Genomic DNA, 20,755 nt, shown 5'->3' with positions numbered 1-20,755 from the left:
CCGTTCTCGGAAGGGGAGGTTCCGCCCCGCCCCTCACCGCCTAGCCCCGCCCCTTGCCCGGCGCCCCGCCCCGCCCGGCGCCCCGCGGTTGCTGTCCCCCCTCAGCCGGCGGCGCCCAGGTGAGTGTGGCGCCCCGAGTCTGCGGGGACCGGAGTGGCGAGGCCTCCTGTCCCGGCCTCCGCCTCGCAGGCTGGGTCCGGTGACGGGTGGACAGGGCCGCGGGGGGTGGACCGCGCGGGGCGAGCGGGCCCTGCGGGGGGCGGGGGGCCTCGGGTCCCCACCGCCGCCGCCGGGCCCTCCGAGCCCCTGGGGGTCCGGGACCTGGGTCTGCGGAGCACCTGTCGGGCCTTCGGAGGAAATAGCCTTTGACAGATGCTTGTCCTGGACCGTTTTCTGGGCTCCAGGGTGCAGGGTGAGGGAGTCGGAGTGGCACTTCTGAAGCCAGGAACGAAGCCAGTCTCGGGGGCTCCTTCCTTTCCTGGAAGGCACCTACCTCTACCCCTGTCTCCAATGGGTGAAATAGGCTTAAAATGGAAGGTTTTGTTTCTTTAAGAAAAAAAACAAAACAAAAACAAAAACACAAAACAAGACAAATACCACACGCACTAACGTGGGGTGGTGCTGACCTGTCAAGAAAACCCGTGCGGAGGTGCGGTTGTGTGCAGTGAATACGGAGCCTGTCGCTCCCTTTTTATGTTCCTTTTATTTGCTATACCAGTATCTCTCTCTATATATATATTTTTTAAAAATATATATATATTTTATTGATTTTTTTTTACAGAGGAAGAGAGAGGATAGAGAGTTAGAAACATGATGAGAGAGAGATATCATTGATCAGCTGCCTCCTGCACACCCCCAACTGGGGATGTGTCCCCAACTAAGGTACATGCCCTTGACGGGATTCGAACCTGGGACCCTTGAGTCCCCAGGCCGAAACTAGATCCACTGAGCCAAACCAGCTAGGGCTCTCTATCTATTTTTAAAAAAATCTTTATTGTTGAAAGTATTACCTATGCCCCTTGTCTGTAGGTCAGAGGTAGTGAAGGGAATTTGTGTAAGAAAAAAATACCCAGGTAAAGGAGGTCTGTGGCCGATGAATACGTATTGAAAAACTACTTGCATTATTTTTTTTTTAAATTTAGCTTAAGTGTTGATGTGTATATATATATTATTGATGTCAGAGAGGAAAGGAGAGAGAATCATGGATCGGCTGCCTCCTGCACGCACGCTCCACAATGGGATGGAGCCTGCAACCTGGGCCTGTGCCCTGACCGGGAATCGAACCGTGACCTCCTGGTTCGTAGGTCGAAACTCAACCACTGAACCTCGACAGGCCAGGCTGATGTAGCTATATTTTATTTTAAAATTTAAATATTCTTGAAATACCTTAAGCTGGGTACAAAAAAACACACACAAGGATTTGCCATGTTTGATTTTTAACTTGTTTTCTAGGTTGTCGATTATGAAACCGGTCTCTGTTGTTTTAAGTATTCCGATATCTATTTTCAATTAGGACTGTTTCTACTGGGTGATAAACATTTCCCAAGCAGGGAATGCATTTTTATTAAATGTTTATTAATTTCATTTCCTTCTAAATGTGTATGACAAGTTGAGTTGTTATGAAAGCGAAATATGGGGATTGATTCACTGGTTAACTCTCTCTCTCTTTTTAAAAAACATAGTTTATTGATTTTTTACAGAGAGGAAGAGAGAGTTAGAAACATCGATGAGAGAGAATCATCGATCAGCTGCCTCTTGCACACCCCCTACTGGGGATGTGCCTGCAACCAAGGTACATGCCCTTGACTGGCTGGAATCAAACCTGGGACCCTTCCGTCTGCAGGCCGATGCTCTATCCACTGAGCCACATCGGTTTCGGCGGTTAACTCCTTCGTATCCGTATCTGCAGTAGCTCCCTGTGCTCACTGGCTTACCCAGCCATGCTGTTGGCAGGTTCTGACTCTGCACCTGTCCTCCTCCCTCCTCAGAGATGGACCGGCTCTGACAGGATGTAGTGCTGCCGCGTGCCGGATGGGATCTGCTCAGCCATGGCGTCCGAGCTCTGCAAGACCATCTCTGTGGCGAGGCTGGAGAAGCACAAGAACCTGTTCTTAAACTACAGGAATCTCGACCACTTCCCGATGGAGCTGCTGAAAGGAGAAGGGCTCCAGTTCCTGGAGAGGCTCTACATGAAAAGGAACTCGCTCACGACCTTGGTACAGTATTCTGTTGCATTCTCTAAAAAATAATAATGATAATAATAATTTAGATCGTGGTCCTGACCAACGTACACGTTCCATATCTTTTTTTTTTTTTTTTAATATGTTTCATTGATTTTTCACAGAGAGGAAGAGAGAGAGATAGAGAGCTAGAAACCTCAATGAGAGAGAAACATCGGCCAGCTTCCTCTTGCATGCCCCCTATTGGGGATGTGCCCGCAACTCAGGTACATGCCCTTGACCGGAATCGAACCTGGGACCTTTCAGTCCGCAGACCAACACTCTATCCACTGAGCCAAACCGGTTTCGGCACGTTCCATATCTTAAGACAGTCAGACGAACACGGGTGTCCTCTCTTACTGTGTGAACAGGAACTATAGACCCACACACAGAGGGTCCTCGTGAGCGGAGAATGAATGACTCGAGACCCTGCAGTTAGGTGGGGACAGGAGGAGCTGTGAAGCAAAATATTCACAAACGTGCCACTTACCAAACTGCCCCCGTTCAAAACCCTTCTCCCCTTAGCCGGTTCCTGTGCCTGTGCCTGGGCCTTTTTTTAATGTGCGTTAAGCTTCCTAGGTGATTTTTGGACATGTTTGAATAGATCAGAATCCCAAAATGACATTAACAATGTCATTTTTGTTGTTTTTGTTGTGGCGGTTGCTAACCCTCACCCGAGAATATTTTTTCCATTGATTAATTTTAGTGGAAGGGATGGAGGGCTGGGGAGAGAGAGGGAGAGAAACATCAATGTGAGAGAGATACATTGACTCCCGCATGCGCCCTGATCAGGGCCCTCAAGAAGATAATGGTTTGTGCTTAAGCTATTTAGAGATATCTGTACACTTTTCAAAAAATAAAATTTAATTTTGAGTTTTTAATTTTCAGCCGGAGAACCTTGCTCAGAAGCTTCCAAACCTGGTGGAACTGTGAGTCTGTTTATTCAATTTTTTAAAAACGGGGATGAAAATAATTTTAAGTTATTTGAAATATTAGGAAATACAATTTTCATGTATTTCTTTTTTTAGCAACACGAGCATGGTAGATCTGTAGTTCTGCTAAGCCCAAAAGTCTTTTTAACGTGTTTTAACCATTTAAATTTGTGTTTTCAACATCTCACTTCAAGGTGGTGAAGATGCTGAAGAGTACCATTTCTCTGGGGGCAGCATCTTTGTCCCAGAATCATTCTGGATAGTCCATGTAATTGGCAGCATTTATTATTGTCACTACTACTCCATGTGATACTTGACATAAACAGTGAGACGTTTATAGATAATTTAAAATGTATGGTAAAAGCCTCCTTACCTGCATCCTCCATGCTTTTATTTTATTAGTATTTTTTAAAAAAAAGGTTTTTATTGGTTTTGAGAGAGAAAGGGAGATGGGTAGAACGATAGAAATGAGAGAGAAAAATCATCAAGCGGCTGCCTTCTGTACGCCCCCCCCCTCGGGGGATGGAGCCCACAACCCAGGCATGTGCCCTGACCAAGAATCGAACCACTGAGCCATCCTGGCCGGGCCCCGTTTACCTTTCAGCCAGTTCCTCCCATTGTTAACATCTCCCAATTCCACGATACATGCGTCAGAACAACAACAACAACAAAAAACAACCTGACACTGGCATGTTACTATTAAGTAAAGTCTATACTTAATTTTTATTTAAAAAAAAAAAAACCCTGCCACACCATTTTCCAAAGTGGCTGGGCTAGCTTGCGTTCCCACCAGCAATGAAAGAGAGTCCCCGTGTTCTGAACGTGATGAATACTTAGTCATATCGAGAACACCATTTCAACTTCTCTCGACTTTCAACTGCTAAGCATATAATGACAAATGACTCAAGATATAATAATAGTCATCACGACAATAGTAATAGCATTCACTGAGCTCCATTCAGAGAGCTCCGCATATGTTGATTCATTTATTTGTTACCATATCTCTGTGTTCTAATTGGTGCCATTATCATCTGCTTCTATAGACTGAGAAAGCTAGAGGTTAAGTCACTCGGATCATATAGTTCTAAGGCACAGAGCCTGCTCTCTGACCCCCTGTAACGACAGTGATTCTTTCTTTTTTCTTTTTTTTTTAATATGTTTTTATTGATTTCAGAGGAAGGGAGAGGGAGAGGGAGAGAAACATCAATGATGCGGGCTGGATCCCCAGTAGGGGGTTGCAGGAAGCAGCCGATCAATGTTTTTCTCTCATCATTGATATTTCTATTTCTAGCTCTCTCTCTCTACTCCTTCCTCTCTGAAATCAGTACAAATATACTTTTAAGAAAAAATAAAATGTGGAATCATTTTATGTACACAAAATAAGGAATAAAATGTATCATGGAATGGTGTAATTACTTAAATTGTGTTAGACCCAGCAGGTTACTACCTATTTCAAAATTAATTTAGTCCAGCATAGAATAATTTTCTTCAATTTATTAATTTTCTATCTTTTTTTTTTTTTTAACATTTTATTGATTTTTTTACAGAGAGGAAGGGAGAGGAATAGAGTGCCAAAAACATCGATGAGAGAGAAACATCCATCAGCTGCCTCCTGCACACTCCCTATTGGGGATGTGCCCGCCACCAAGGTACATGCCCTTGACTGGAATCGAACCTGGGACCTCCAATCCACGGGCTGACGCTCTGTCCACTGTGCCAAACTGGCTAGGGCTAATTTTCTTTCTATCTTATTCTTATTAGACTTTAAAATGGAGAATATTTTGAAAATCTATTTTTAAAGACTTTATGAAGATTGGTTAGTGAGTACAAGAAATAAAAGGACAGGTTTGAAAATAAAGTTTTTCAAAGTCTAGTTTTCTTGTCTCAAAATCAATTATATAAATTTATTTTAAAAATTATTACTGTATGATCTCCCGTGGTCCTTATTGTTTTACTGTTAGTGGGCTGCTTGTGACTGCATAAAATCTCCACCAGAGGGTGCTGCAGACACTCGCCTGGAGTTGTCAGCCTTGGTGAACTTTTTTTCTTTAAGAAAAGAATTTGATCCTTGTTTATGAAATTCATTTTGCTGTAAAATACATTCTGTACTTTGACAGTTGAATATTTCTACAGATAAATGATGAGAATTTAATCTCCAGAATTCTTGGTTATCAGTAAGCATGCTTGCTGACTGGAACTACCTCTGGTTTGCTTATTTTGGGAAGTTATCCTTTAGAAAGGAAAAGTTGCATTTCCCTTTTCACAATAAGTGCTGACTCTTTTTTACATGATAACTGTATCTTTGAGAATCTGAATAGTTTAAAACAAAGTAGGAAACTAGTTTGTTTTATGAGGTTGAAAAAATACCTCTAGTTTGTCTTTTGTGTTTTTATTTCATTTTAAAATATTAATAGCACTCAAAGCCCTAGCGGGTTTGGCTCAGTGGATAGAGCGCCAGCCTTGTGGATCAAAGGGTCCTGGGTTCGATTCCAGTCAAGGACTCATGCAGGAGTCAACCAATCGATATGTTTCTCTAACACTGATATTTCTATCTGTCTTTCCCCCTCTTCTACTCTCTTAAAATCAGTGGGGGAAAAAAAATGCATATTAAAAAAATAAAACAGCATTAAATCAATACATAGTTTTAATATTTGCAATCCCAGCATTAAATATCTTAAAGTATTATTATTTGTGGTGACCATATATTTTGTATTATGTACTTAGAATAGGGTGTTAAAGAAAGTCTGGTCCTTTATATTTGGTATATATTTATAAGTGAGCATTTTACAGATCCATTCTGTAGCATAAGTTCTGAATGACAACAGCTTTTTTTTTCTTTTTTTTTTTGGTATTTCCCCAGGTACCTTCATTCAAATAACATAGTTGTGGTTCCAGAAGGTAAGTGAGCACACTTCCAACTTTTAGACAGGAGACACTATAGCTTAAGCTTTCCTTTCTAACAGTAGAACAGACAGTCTCTTTAAACCCATTGTGGTCGGTATATTAGTGAATTTTAACTATAAAGCATCTTTAATTTATTCATTTCAAAGATTCTTCCCCCAATTAGTAAATCCAGTTAAGAATTAGGACTAAATGATATTAATAGAGTCCAAAATGGCTATCATGATTGGATAAATTATTTTTAGGTATACTGTTGTTGGGTAAATAACAAATTGATAAGTCCTAAATTCAGTATATCCATTTAAGAATGTCGTTTAGATCGAAAACATCCTTATATACTGTTTCATGAGTTATTTTTTTATTCAAACAGTATTTTACATTGTTTTAAAAATGTTGATGTGCGCTTTTTTTGAAGTCATATTTTATATAGAGGTAGAGGTCTTATCACCTCCTTAAAATTTAGTTCTATGTATGTTATTATTATTTTGGGAGCAACTCTAGTAGTACATTGTGAGATGGTTATACATGTGACTGTGTTACTGATCTCCCTTCTGCCTCGCCCATGCTAGTACATGTAGGAAATTCGTATGAAACCATTGTACCGTGGAGTTCTTGCATTAAAGATCTGGCATGACGCTTGGGTCAAATGGACTTAGCCTTTCCCCTCCTTTTCTCTTTGAAGCCATCGGATCGCTCATAAAACTCCAGTGTTTGGATCTCAGTGACAATGCCTTAGAAATTGTTTGCCCAGAGATTGGCCGCCTGAGAGCTTTGCGTCATCTCCGGTTAGCTAACAACCAGCTGCAATTCCTACCTCCAGGTAATCGTAGTAGTCGGGGGCACAAGTCTCTTTTCTCTTACAAGTCTGTTTTCATTCTCGTGTCTCCCTGTGTGTCGAGGCGGTGGGCTTTGGAAAGATTTGTAAGTATTTGATCGTTCATTTGTTGGACTGTGTAGCTAAGCAATGTGGGGGAGGGGGAAATATGACAGTCTTTTCCCAGATGCAAACATTAAGAAGGGGGGGGGCATTTATGTTTTTGAGCTACAATTGAGCATTGGTCTTCAGGTCACTGCTCTGCTGAAATACTTTTACAAAAGCTACTTCAGCTCTGAATTTCTCATCAGAGAATTTTGGGGAAATTTGCACAGTGCAAATTTGTACAGGGTTTTCTCATTCTCGAGTGAGATAACGGATGTCCATTAACTGTGATTTACTAAGAAACCATACAAGAATTCAGCAGCACAATTTAAGTTTGATCCTAGGATTAATTCAGTTTTGCCTACTGAACATTCTTTTAGATTGTGACGTACCTATAAACCAGGGTGGGGAACCTTTTTTCCGCCAAGGGCCTTGTGGGTATTTATAACATCCTTCGCAGGCCATACACAGTCATCAACCTAAAAACTAGCCTGCTACATTTGGTCAGAGTATTTATTTATGATTTAAGAAGTACTTTCTCCAAAGTTTTGCAAGTACATAAATTTCTTTTTGAATACACAGTACATGATTAGTTTTGAGACTTGATGTGCTGAATATAGAGGTTCAATATTGCTTACAAAAAATGGTCCTGGTATAACAGTCAGTCTGTTTAAAAAATAAGTTCTTAACCTCATATGATGTCTTTTCAAAAGTTTCTATTCAAGATACATTGCTATTACTGTATATCATTTTACTCCAAACATGCAAAGCTATAGTTAACATAAGGATTTTCAATATGGTATAGGAATATGGTCTCTCCTTTAGATTTTATTGTCAATAATTAGGCTCAGTGGTATGCCATCATTCTACCTTTGTCAGGTTCACATATCCAGATATTCAGGAAATGAGATTCTCTTTTGGAGATCACCTCAAAAATGTGTCATTAAAATGATATCTTTAAATTTTCCCGGATGGGACTTATAAAGATACACATTGTAGAATCAAAATGCATGGATGGATAGAACACTGCCTGTCGGCCCTTTTTATGTATGTGTCAGTAGCACATGAGAACAGAATTCCCTGCTAAGCCATTGTTCTTGGTGTTCTATTATTCTCTCTTCCTGTAACGTAAGGCACTTTGTGGTAGAATGTGGCTATTTCCTCCCATTATATACGCTCGGAGGTGAAGGATGTGCGGCCGATAGCGCTGACGGCTTCCTCCTCACCAGTGAAGGTCATAGGTTTCCTGACTCCTTTCATGTAATTTTTTATTTATATCGCACCTGGCGCTTAATCGGTTGGAGGCATTTATCCCTGATTTTATCGCCTTAGCTTATTTCTGTTGTCTGTGTTTGTTTTTGCTTGTTTTGAGTAAAATTAAATGCAGTAATAGCAATGTATTTTGAGCCATGCATAGACTTTTTTTTTTCTCTTTCTAGTCTATCGTGAATAGCAGTGGGCTAGGTCTTACTATCTGACTCACTTTATCTCTCTCTTTATGAGGTAGTTTCAATGTTATAATGTGAATGGGTGAGGGGCTAGGTATGCCTCTGCAAATGTTTATGTTTGGGCACATACTGTGGAAATGTATTTTAATTATAGTTTTTAAGACTGTGAGTGATGCCATGTTGTCTCCATTCGATGACCACTGACATGTGGCTGTGTGAGTGATCTCCCTTCTGCCTAGTCCATGCTAGTGCCTGTAGACTTTTTTTTTTTAAGAATATATTTTTATTGATCTCAGAGAGGAAGGGAGAATGAGAGAGAGAGAGAGAGAAACATCAATGATGAGAATCATGGATTGGCAGCCTCCTGCACGCCCCACACTGGAGATCGAGCCTGCAACGCAGGCCTGTGCCCTGACCGGGAATCGAACCGTGCCCTCCTGGTTCATAGGGCGACACTCAACCACCGAGCCATGCCGGCCAGGCCGTATAGACTTCTTATGCGTTATATCCCCTCGAAAGACTTAACATTTTACTATGTGTATTTGTTGTGGTTGAATACACTTTGAATATGAGATCGTAATCAGTAGTATTTATAATTTTAGAGCACATTTGAAAAGCTGGGAACATTTGAAATATACCTAGTGGCTATAGAGGGTTTTAAGATTAGGATCTAGGAATGCATTACACGGGGTTCATGAGTGCCCTCACTGGTGTGCATTTTGCAGAAGAGTATGCAACTGGTAATTAGTCCTTTTGACATGTGCTCAGAGCCTTCATAAGGAAAGTTTCCTTCCTGCATACAGTTAATTTCCTTCGCCATGGTATGTTACAGGCGTGGTGCTGTATGGGAACCATAAAGAGAGTACTGCCTGGCCAGTGTGGCTCAGTGGTTGAGCATCAGCCTATGAACCAGGAGGTCCCAGTTTGATTCTTGGTCAGAGCACATGCCTGGGTTTAATGTTTTTAAGACACAACCTATTATTGACAATTCAGAGATTTAATTTTATTCTTGGATCTAAATCAACTTGTGGTATTTTAGAGGTATTGTCTTATGACATGATCAGAAAACTCTAGTTTCATGTCAAACTCTATAATTGTGAAGAAAAATGAACAGGTAGGATAAAGTGTATGTGCTGAAACAATTATTTGTTAAAAAGTGTCTTCAATATGTAAAAAATTTATTTTTTTATATGTTATGGGAACAGGCTTGGTGCTTACTTCATCTATAAATTATGGCTTCATCTGTTAGAGGTTTTAATTTAAATCAGATAATTCTGCAAGTAATTTGGAAGTTAATGATTGTTTTAGTGAATGAAAAGCTTTATGATTTGCCAAGGGTTGATGTAATAGAAGTAATTAAACAAAAGTTAGTTTGATATGGATTGTTACCACGTTCTTCTCCACGCTCCACACATAATTGACATCGCAGCTCTTGGTTTAATACTTTTTATTATCGCTTTTTGAAAATTAACATTATGTAATATACACAAAATGTAAACCCTCGTACTCTGTTATGTCATGCCTTTTAGAAACAGAAAGCAGATATCCAATGCTGTCATTATCCCCTTCGTAAAAGCAAGCTCATCAGAGTTACCGTAATCTCTTATGTTGGATGTTAGTGGTAGAAAGAATGTCGCAGCCCATCAAGTTAAAATTTAGCTGCTACATTAGCAAATGGAGGCCTAGGGACCAAGTGGCATTAATTTTATAGGCTTTTGCTTTATTGAACATTCACAATTCTTTTTTTAAAATATATTTTATTGATTTTCTACAGAGAGGAAGGGAGAGAGAGAGCGAGAAACGTTGATGAGAGAAACATCGAACAGCCACCTCCTACACACCCCCCACTGGGGATGTGCCCGCAAATAATGTACATGCCCTTGACTGGAATCGAACCTGGGACCCTTCAGTCTGCAGACCTACACTCTATCCACTGAATCAAACCGGTTTTGGTGGGTTTAGATATTTTTAGATATGGGATATTCAGTTTTTCCAGTACAATCTGTTGAAAGACTATTTTTTCTTTGTTGAAAATCAGTTGACTGACCATGAACATATGGGTTTATTTCAAATGTTCTGTTTCCATTAGTCTTTATGTCTGTCCTTATGGCAATACCATATTGGTTCGATTACTGTAGCTTTATAGGAAGTTTTGAAGTGAGCTTGTGTAATTCCTTCAACTTTGTTCTTTTCCAAATTTCTTTAAGAGAAAAAAAAAATCAAATTTCATTATTTTTTTTTTAAACACCAAAGAAAGTTTATTTTTCTTTCTTTTGGGGCATTCCATCTGTATATATATATATATGTTTATGCATATATGGTAGCAATAAGAAGGTAAAAATGGAATGGAAGACTTTATATCAAAGGGATCCATGGGGATCATTACACTAACCAGTATAATTTCTAATCACTTAACCTAGTTCTCCTTTTTAAATGTTTTTATTCATTTCAGAAAGAGGAAGAGGGAGGGGGATAGAAACATCAGTGATGAGAGAGAGTCAAGGATCGGCTGCCTCCTGCACGCCCCTTAACTGGACATGTGCTCTGACCGGGAGTCAAACCGTGACCTCCTGGTTCACAGATTGGTGCTCAACCACTGAGCCACACCGGCCAGCTGTATTTGGTCAGATGTTTAATTAACTCACCCTTAATGCCTTGTGGGGCCAGACCACATGATTCTTAGTAAAAACGGGAACGGATGCCTGCCCATTTCTTCTTCAGGAAAAAGCTGGCAGTATTTCAGCATCCGTCATTGAGACGCTATGCCTCAAGCGGCGGGAGTTAATGTCTTCTCAGCACGATGATGAAGGCTATTGAGAAGGCTGCTTTTGTGAAATGTTTTCATTTCCCCCTTTGTCTTCATTTCATTATCTCTTCGCACTGCTGCTTATTAGGCTAAATTGCGTGGGCATTTCTAATTAAAATTAAATATCTTATTGTGATCTTGCTTCTGAGAAGCCGTGTAGGCTGATGATGGTGAATCTTTTCACTTCCCTCCTGGCCCCGACATTGCCTGCGTTGGCTTCCTAATTTAGTAACAGAAACTCAAGCATGCACTGCTGGGCAGGTTTGGTATGCTGGCAGCCGGCCAGCAAGCACGGGTTTCTTAAGTAAATGGACCGATGGGGATTTGTGGAAAACACAGATGACATTACGTTACGTTACATGAGCTTTGCACTTCCCAAACCCCCAGCTATTGAAAGGAACTCGGCTAACCCACGCCATCGAAATAAAAGCCAGTTTCCTTGAAACACGCACTCACACTAAAGTTTCCTTTGCCAAAATCGCCCTTCCTTTTTGTAGTTTTAATTTGGTATCTGTGTAAGAGTTTTTGCCCATGGATTTTTGGAGAGAGCAGAAGGAAGCAGGGCAGAAGGAGAGGGAGAGGAAGGGAGAGAGAAACATCGATGTGAGTGGCGTACATGGGTTGGTTGCCTCCTGCATGTGCCCCATCCGCCCCGACCAGACCCTGGGATGGAAGCTGAGCCAACGGGCCAGGGCATTGTGTAAACTTGTAATAAGCACTTTCTCTTTCAGTGAATGAATAAATGCATCAAATTGACTTCATTCTATTCAATTATTGTGTGTGTTCATAATACCATTCAAAATATATATATATATTAATATTATTGATTTTCCACAAGAGAGGAAGGGAGAGGGAGAGGAATAAAGAGTTAAAAACATCGATGAGAGAGAAACATCGATTCATCTGCCTCCTGCACATTCCCCACTGGGGATGTGCCTGCAACCAAGGTACATGCCCTTAACTGGAATCGAACCTGGGACCCTTCAGTCTGCAGGCCGACTGGACACTCTATCCACTGGGCCAAACCAGTTAGGGCCATCCTGATCAACTTTGAACAATTCATTCTACCAGAGCAGCATTAGCCACAATATGCAACAAAATGGATGTCATGTAAACGTACGAGTCAAATTATATCGACTGTAGGATTAAGATTTTTGTGTTGCAAAAATGCCACCCAGAAGTTTTAGTGAGAAAGAAGACTCACCATCATGGATTTCTTGACCAAAAGGGGTCAGGTTTTAATCCTTCAAAATAGTCCGTCCTTCAGCTGGTTCACTCCTCACCTTTTGCTAATAGAACAGATGTCCAGCCCTCGTCAGGTCTCCTCCCTCCGTACTCCCTTTAATACCTTATCCTCTGCCTCCCAGTGCATTCCAGTGTTCTTAAAATCCACACCCCAGGGAGACTGGCTCGGAGGGCCTCTGTACTGGCCTGCCCTGTGCTTTCCTGGGGGGAAGGGCCCTATCCTATCGGTTTTGGCTGCCAAAGAGATGGGCAGAGCAGAGGGGGCCCAATTGCAACCTCACCCAATTGTTTTTGAGAGGTGGGACCCACTTGTACCCTCACCCAATGGTAGTTGAGGGGTGGGACCCACTGCCAACCTCACCCACTTCCTACGTCATCCAATGGTTGTTGAGGGGTGGGACCCACTCCCCACCTCACCCAATGGTAGTTGAGGGGCATGACCCCCTTCCAACCTCATCCAATGGTTGTTGAGGGGTGGGACTTACTTTGAACCTCACCCAATGGTTGTTGAGGTATGGGTCCCACTTCCAACATCAACCAATGGTTGTTGAGGGGTGGGACCCACTGCCAATCTCAACCAATGGTAGTTGAGGAGCGTGACCATCTTCCAACCTCACCCAATGGTTGTTGGAGGGGGGGGCGATCCACTGCCAATCTTACCCAATGGTAGTTGAGGGTCGTGATGCACTTCCAGCCTCACCCAATGGTTGTTGAGGGGCGGGACCCACTCCCAACCTCAACCAATTGGATTTGAGGGAGGGATCCACTTCCACCCTCACCCAATGGTTGTGGAGAGGTGTGACCCATTTTGAACCTCACCCAATGGTTGTTGATGGGTGGAACCCACAGACAACCTCACCCAATGGTTGTTGAGGGGCGGAACCCACTTACAACATCATCCAATGGTTTTTGAGGGTCAGGACCCACTTCCATCCTCACCCAATGGCTGTTGAGGGGTTGGACCCACAAACGAGTCCTCGGGCTGATGCTCTTACCACTGAACATAATTGGCCAGAGCTGTTCATTACATTGTTAAAAATAGAAATTATCATTTCAGAATAATTCTAGATTTACCCCACAATTGCTTATTGAGTTCAGGGTTCCTGCGCACAGGTCTGCATAGCTAGTCTCTCCTATTGTGCACAGCTTCCATAACCCCGGCGCCGACACAGCTAACAAGTGAATGCTTGAACCGCACTATAGATTTGTGTTTCCCTAGCCTTTCACTAATAGCCTTCTTCTGTTGGAGGATCTACCCAGAACCCTTCACTGCTTTTAGCCCCATCTGTGCATTGTCTCCCAGGCGTCCTTGTTTTTAATGACCTTGACGAGCTTGGAAGGTGCTGTGTGGAGAGGGGCTACACCATTTGGACAGGTTCAAGACTGGGACTCATGAGGGGACCCAGTCCTCTCTTGGCCATGTCATTATCTCTTGTCCCAACTTGGAAGGCAGAGCCTCCCAGCACAATTACATCCGACAGCTAGAGCTGTAAGCTGGAACCTGTGGTCTGAACACATGGCCCCACTTGCCTGAGCGATATAAGTTGCAAGTAACCCAAGTTTGATCAGCTGCATGCAATGGAGTAGGACGGAAACCCTTGAGAATGCTGTAAAGATCTTGACCAAGCCCTTACTTTGCCTCGTGGCATCTGCTACAAAATAAAGATTCAGCTCGTGGGCTTGGGGGCTGTCTCTCAGGAAGCAGCACCCCACCGAGCCCCAGCTTTCGTTCTCTTGTCTGTCTTTTCTGAGCCTTTCAGCCGCCCCCTCTCAGGGCCGCCCTGGGCCGTGTCTGGCGGCGCAGTGCTGGGCCCGTGTTTGGAAGGATGTCTTTTGGATTCTCTGATGTTTCCCTCATAATAGACTGGGGTTCAGGGAAGAGCACCACAGGTGTGGAGCATGCTCATCGCACAGAGTGAGGGCACGTGATACCAACACGATTTATCCGTGGATCCCTCTTGATGTTGGCCTTGGTGGCCAGGATCCTGGGGTGTCTGCCAGGGTCTGTGCTGTACACCTGCTGTGACTTCCGTCCCGCAGTCTGAGCATTGGGAGAGAGAGACACATAGTGCCTCCTGGTGATGGGAGGAAGGCAGAGGGGGGAGGAAGTGCTTTGGGATGACACAGTTGCCCCCAGTCCTTGAGGGTACATTGGGCATGAGCAGTGAGGAGGAGGTGGGACCAGTCAAAAGGGCTGGGGGTTGTTCAGAGAGATCTGTATTTCTGTAATTAATATGTGCCCTGCCTTGTGGACCTACTAGCAACCTCACACAGTTGTTGTTTAGGGGTGGGACCAACTTTGAACCTCACCCAATGGTTGTTGAGTGGCGGATCCCACTGCCAACCTCACCCAATGGTAGTTGAGGGGCGGGACCCACTTCTTACTCACCCAATGGTTGTTGAGGGGTGAGACTTACATTGAACCTCACCCAATGGTTGTTGAGGTGTGGGTCCCACTTCCTACATCACCCAATGGTTGCTGAGGGGCAGGACCCACTCCCCACCTCACCCAATGGTAGTTGAGGGGCGTGACCCACTTCCAACCTCATCCAATGGTTGTTGATTTCAGAGAGGAAGGTAGAGATAGAGAGAAATATCACTGATGAGAGAGAACCATCGATCAGCTGCCTCCTGCACACCCCCCATTGGGGATGGAGCCCGTAACCTGGGCATATGCCCTTGACGGATCAAACCTGCAACTCTTCAGTCCATAGGCCGATGCTTCATCCAATGAGTCAAACCAGCTTTGGCTCTCATGGAAGCTTTTCTATTTTTGTTTACCTTTCTGCAATTTGACTGTGATGTGTCTAGATACGGATTTCTTTGTGTTTTTCCTACTTGGAATTCATTGAACTTCTTGGATCTGTACATTAATGCTTATCATCAAATATAGAACATTTTCAGCCATTGTCTTTTAACGTATTTTTTTTCTCCCACTTTCTCCTTTTCCTCTCCTTCTGGGACTCCCATTATAGATATGATGGTATCCCACAGGTCTCTGAGGCGCTGATCATTTTCTGTTGATTTTTTTTCTTTCTGTTCTTCAAATTTAATAATTCCTATTGACATGTCTTTGAGTTTACTGTTCTTTCCTTCACCATGTCAAGTCTGATCCTGAGGCCATCTAGTGACCATTTTATCTCAATTACTGTATTTTCCACTTTAGAATGGCTCCCTGGCTCTTTTCATGTCTTTCTATTTAGATTCTCTATTGATTGAGTCATTGTCATCATAGTTTTCTTTAGTTTTTGACATAGTTTCCTTTGCTTCTTCAAACACATTTGTAACAGCTGCTTTGAAATCCCTGCCAAGTCCAACATCTGGGCCCATTCAGAGTTAGTTTCTGTTGACTGCTTCTCCTCATTTCGCCCCTCTCCTCCACGCACCCTTGGTTATGGGTCACACTTCGCTATCTTGTATTTTTGTGGTTGTGGAAAAGTGGAAAATTCAGTTAACATATTGGGACAAACTTTGGATTTTGACTTATTTTTCTGGAAGTTGTTTTCTTTCTTAAATTCTTGTTCCTTCCTGCGGTGTACATGTCAGACTCTCTCCCCCCTCTGTGGTATGTAGCTGCTCGGAGTTTAGTCCTGTGCTCCTTAACCTGGCTCCGTAGGGGCAGCTGCGATGTCTGTATGGCCGAGGAGCTGCCATCGCTTTGGAAAGACGTTTGCTCAAACACTTCCAGCCTGTGCAGCTCCCGTCTTACGCGAACTGAAATAAATGTGCTCGGATTGTCAGGCGCTGTCAGGGCGCGTCAGCTGTCACATCTGCTCCGCTGTTGACTTTGTGCAGACTCTCGGGCCTTCCCTGCGCGGAGACATGGCTCCTGGGCTGTGGAAGGATTTGTGGAGAGCAGAGCTAGCACTTCATCTGCTCTCCCATTTCCAGAATCCCCCAATTAAATTTATGGCTGTTCAACCGCTCATTCCAACGGGGTCTGAATACCAGGCTAGCAAAGCATGTGTTTTCCTCATTCTTTTCCTACACCGTTGGCCACTTTTAGCTAAAAAAAAAAGGGGGGGGGGGGAACCTGTGAGATTTACCCCAACCCCCTCGCCCCCCCCAAGTCAAGGATGCTCTCTCTGACTGCCAGCCTGCTGGTTGTCCTCACCATTCCTCCTCAGCCCTGCCTGGGTAAGCACATATTCTTGAGCTTGAACTTGGGGCCTGGATGGGAGAGGAGCCACCCCAAGCAATAAAAGGCTCACACTCCCGCTGTTCTTGAATGAAGCTTTAACAGGTTTCCAAGAATAGACACTTAGGAACTTGTCTGCCTCTGGGTGGTGTCCAGAGCCCTGAAATAGTTGATTCTTTACAGGTTTGTCCAGTGTTCTGCTTGCTTTTGGTGGGGAGACTTCACCCCGTTCTTCACACCACCTTCAGCCCCACTCTTTTGAAATATTCTCAGGCCATTTATATAATATACTAGAGGCCCGGTGCATGAAATTCGTGCATGGGGACAGGGGTGGGGGGAGATTGTCCCTCAGCCCAGCCTGCACCCTCTTCAATCTGGGACCCCTCGAGGGATGTCCAGCTGTCCGGACATCCATCTCACAATCTAATATATTTTTATTGATTTCAGAGAGGAAGGGAGAGGGGAGAGAGATAGAAACATCCATGAGAGAGAAACATCGATCGGCTGCCTCCTCACGCCCACTACTGGTGTTTGAGCCCGCAACCCGGGCATGTACCCTGACTGGGAATCGAACCCTTGACCTCTTGGTTCATAGGATGATGCTCAACCACTGAGCAACACCGGCCGGGCTCCCTATACCAATTTGAGTTTAGAAAGTGAAATGAAAGCAATCGCTAGAAGGATATTTTATTCAGATAGCATAATATGGACTGTTTGTAGTTATTCTCTTCAAAGTAGTAAAATAAAAACTAAACTTTAATGCTGGACGGTGATGCTGTGATATTTCTCGAGGCAGCGGTTATAATAGCTTTATGCCAACAATGGGCACCTGGTGATCTCATTCAGGTCACAAGCTCCATTGTGCTGTCGCAGTGAAGAGGGAAGAAAGCCTGCCTCGAAGAAATCTGGGGAGTAGACAGTCCCCAAAATACAGCACAGGAATGAAAACCCGCGTATGTGGTCTCCATTCGTCTTGCAGAATGAAGACAATAAAAGGCTTTTTCTAAGTAGCGATTCGTGTATTGACACAAAGCAGTGGTACAGACGCTAAGTTTTAGAATACATGCTTTTTCAGTTTCAAAGACGGGCTGTATCTAAAGAAGAGAGAGAGGCCACTTCTGTCTAACAGCGGGTTAGATTATGGTTGGCACTCCGGAAGAGCACTTTCAAGAAATAGTTTCTTATCTCCTGCAGTGGTCTCAGGGCCATTTTTGCTAGGGTCAGGTCAACCATTTGGTTAGATAAGCAGTAAATGCCTGGTAAGTAACTTATTTTGAATGACATTGAAAGAAACTTTAGTGCATAATTTAATTGCACACAAAGCCCCACCTAAAATGTCAAAACAGTGTGATTTTTAAAAATATGTATTTTATTGATTTTTTACAGACAGGAGGGAAGAGGGATAGAGAGTTAGAAACATCGATCAGCTGCCTCCTGCACACTCCCTACTGGGGATGTGCCCGAAACTAAGGCACATGCCCTTGACCTGAATCGAACCTGGGACCCTTTCACTCTGCAGGCTGAAGCTCTATCCACTGAGCCAAACTGGTTAGGGCAGTGATTTTTTTTTTTTTTTTTAATATGTCTTTCACATTTTAAAATTTCTATTGGGAATTAGTTGCCAAGTTTGACACCCAGACATAAATATTTCAGTCCTATCAGTGTCTGTTGTGCTTCTCTGATGTCAGGTGGTTTAGAGCATTTTATTTTAAAGCTCCCAAATAATATGTTATTGTCTTTCCTAATTAAGAGGACTTTTTAATTGCTTGTTTGATGTTACTTCTATTAGACAAATGCATAGTTAATAGATTTTTTTTTCAATGAGCTTTCTGGTATTGTTAATTTTATTCTTTCTTGTGATTGATTGTTATTAAACATAACCTGCCACACATTCTTATGAATATATAGCAAGCTCTTTATGACTGGTTTTAATTTTTTTACTTGACCAAGGTAGTCCTACCCATTTTCTGAAAGATTATCTACTTTCTGAGAGCCCCTTTCTCTATGTTAAACATAACAAACCTTGAATGTACTGTGTTCATAATTGATTCTGTGATAAAACTTACATCAATTAAAAAGGCCCTTATATTTAGAATTTACATTTTAAAAATATGATTTAATGAGCTGAAAATTAAAAATAAATACAATAGTAATTGTTTTCTGCCATGTCTTGTTGAATCTATGAATATTTAATCCCTTCAGGTACATGTTAGTCAGGTGTTTTTATAGATGATTTCTTATTTATTTTTTTAAATATATTTTTATTGATTTCAGAGAGGAACAGAGAAGGAGAGAGATAAACATCAGTGATGAGAGAGAATCATGAATCGGCTGCCTTTTGCACACCCCCTAACTGGGGATGGAGCCTGCAACCTGGGCCTGTGCCCTGACTGACTTGAACCATGACCTCCTGGCTCATAGAATGATACTCAAGCACTGAGCCACGCCAGCCAGGCTGTAGATGATTTTTTAAACATCAAACCATCTCATCTAAATACCTGAATAAGTAACCCAAAGTTGCACGGATGATGAGTAATAGGGTTATGGCTTGAATGTATTTCTACGTACCAGAGTATGGGCCTTGCAACGCCGGTCTATTGGTAGAGAGAGAGAGAATGAGCATACAGAGGGACACACTAGTACGCAGAACGGAAGCGGACACTGAAATCTTGCCCTTTATGTCTCTGTGTGTGCGCTCCCCCTTACCTGGCAGCTTCAGTTAGAGCAGACTTGGCGGCAGCGGAAAAAGCCAGTGCTTAAAAAACACCCGGCCTTGCTATTGACTCTGCGGTCACTGCCCTGCACCGCGCGGGTGGCTTCCCTCCCATTCCCGTTTAGACCTCAGACGAGGTCAGCGTGCGCCAGCCGAGAGGGATGGTCCGGGGGGAGCCTGCTGCGTTCTCCCGAGGAGCTGCACTTCCGCACTGTCTGTATGCTTCGTGGGAGCAATCAGTGCGTGGCAGCTAGGAAGTCATTCTCAGGGTGTTCTGTAAGTAGCTGCAGAGTTGTGAGGTTCTAGCGTAAAAAGAAGCCATGCCGACAGCCGCGAAGTTAGGATCATTCTAGGCACACTAAGGAAACGGAGTCTGCACACTGGTGTTTACTCCGTGGGGAGTAGGTGCTGACAGGGAGACCAGCCGGAAAGAGTCAGGTTCCACTGATATTCTAAAAAGGACGCATTGAAACTCTTTATCAGTAATATCACACTAATTTCAGGGTGACTGATCAATAGATATTTTTGAAGGCGTCAGTCATGTTAAAAGGTAAAATTAATTATAGACAATTTTATTAAAAAGGAAATAATACTTGCCCTGCCGGGGTGGCTCAGTAGATGAGTGTTAGCCTATGAACCAGGAGGTCAGGGTCCGATTCCTGATCAGGGCACTTGCCCAGGGTTGTGGGCTCCATCCCCAGTAGGGGGTGTGCAGGAGGCAGCTGATCCATGATTCTCTATCATCACTGATGTTTCTATCTCTCTCTCTCTCTCTCTCTCCCTCTCCCTTCCTCTCTGAAATCAATAAAAACATTTTTTGAAAAACAATTCTGGCAGGCTCCTTTAAAAACACCTGCCCAGGTTGGATCATTCGCATACTAGACCTCACCCCGGGCCTCCCCATTCCTGTCTGTGGAAGTAGCTGCAGCCACTGGGTTTAATTGGGTGAACTGTTGCAGTATTGATTCATTTGATTTAATCGGCCTGCCTGCCGCGATGAGGATGCGATTTATCTTCATTCTGATTTTGGTTGTAGAGGTTGGCGATTTGAAGGAGCTGCAGACACTAGACATTTCTGCCAATCGTTTGCTAGCTTTACCCGAGAGGCTTCACCTGTGCCTTTCTCTGCAGTACCTCACCGTGGACCGGAACCGGCTGTGGTGTGTGCCGCGCCACCTCTGCCAGCTGCCCAGCCTCAATGAGCTCTCCATGGCCGGAAACCGGCTCGCATTTCTGCCGCTTGGTGAGTGGGCCAGTGTGGCCGCGGGCAAGCCCAGAGGCAGAGACCGAGACAGCACACCTCTGGGCCCTCGCCTGGGAGGGAGGGGTCCGTTTTCTCCATTCTGTTGGCCTTGAGCTTCCTCTCTTAAACCCACCTGTGCCGTGAAGAAGGCTTCCTGCCTTCCCGAGTTCATGTCGGGATTTGAGATAAAA

At 43.5% G+C, this 20,755-nt stretch overlaps 1 protein-coding gene across 2 annotated transcripts in view; it reads left to right on the top strand.

The window, feature by feature from the left end:
* The first annotated feature begins 99 nt into the window (after positions 1–99).
* The window catches only part of LRRC28 (leucine rich repeat containing 28), a 34,427-nt gene continuing 13,771 nt past the window's right edge, over positions 100–20,755 (top strand). The window contains exons 1-6 of one of the 2 annotated variants that reach the window (XM_036411783.2): positions 100–119; positions 1,989–2,216; positions 3,108–3,148; positions 6,012–6,049; positions 6,735–6,872; positions 20,358–20,564. In XM_036411783.2, the coding sequence (XP_036267676.1) occupies positions 2,049–2,216; positions 3,108–3,148; positions 6,012–6,049; positions 6,735–6,872; positions 20,358–20,564 (592 nt within the window). In that variant the 5' untranslated portion in view covers positions 100–119; positions 1,989–2,048. The remainder of the gene's footprint in view (positions 120–1,988; positions 2,217–3,107; positions 3,149–6,011; positions 6,050–6,734; positions 6,873–20,357; positions 20,565–20,755) is intronic. The other variant, XM_036411784.2, reaches the window with a different exon arrangement.

The sequence above is a fragment of the Pipistrellus kuhlii genome, unplaced genomic scaffold (genome assembly GCF_014108245.1).
Source record: "Pipistrellus kuhlii isolate mPipKuh1 unplaced genomic scaffold, mPipKuh1.p scaffold_m20_p_42, whole genome shotgun sequence".
NCBI classification, from domain to species: domain Eukaryota; kingdom Metazoa; phylum Chordata; class Mammalia; order Chiroptera; family Vespertilionidae; genus Pipistrellus; species Pipistrellus kuhlii.
The sequence above is the reverse complement of the archived record's forward strand: the minus strand, read 5'-3'. Positions and strand labels throughout refer to the sequence as shown.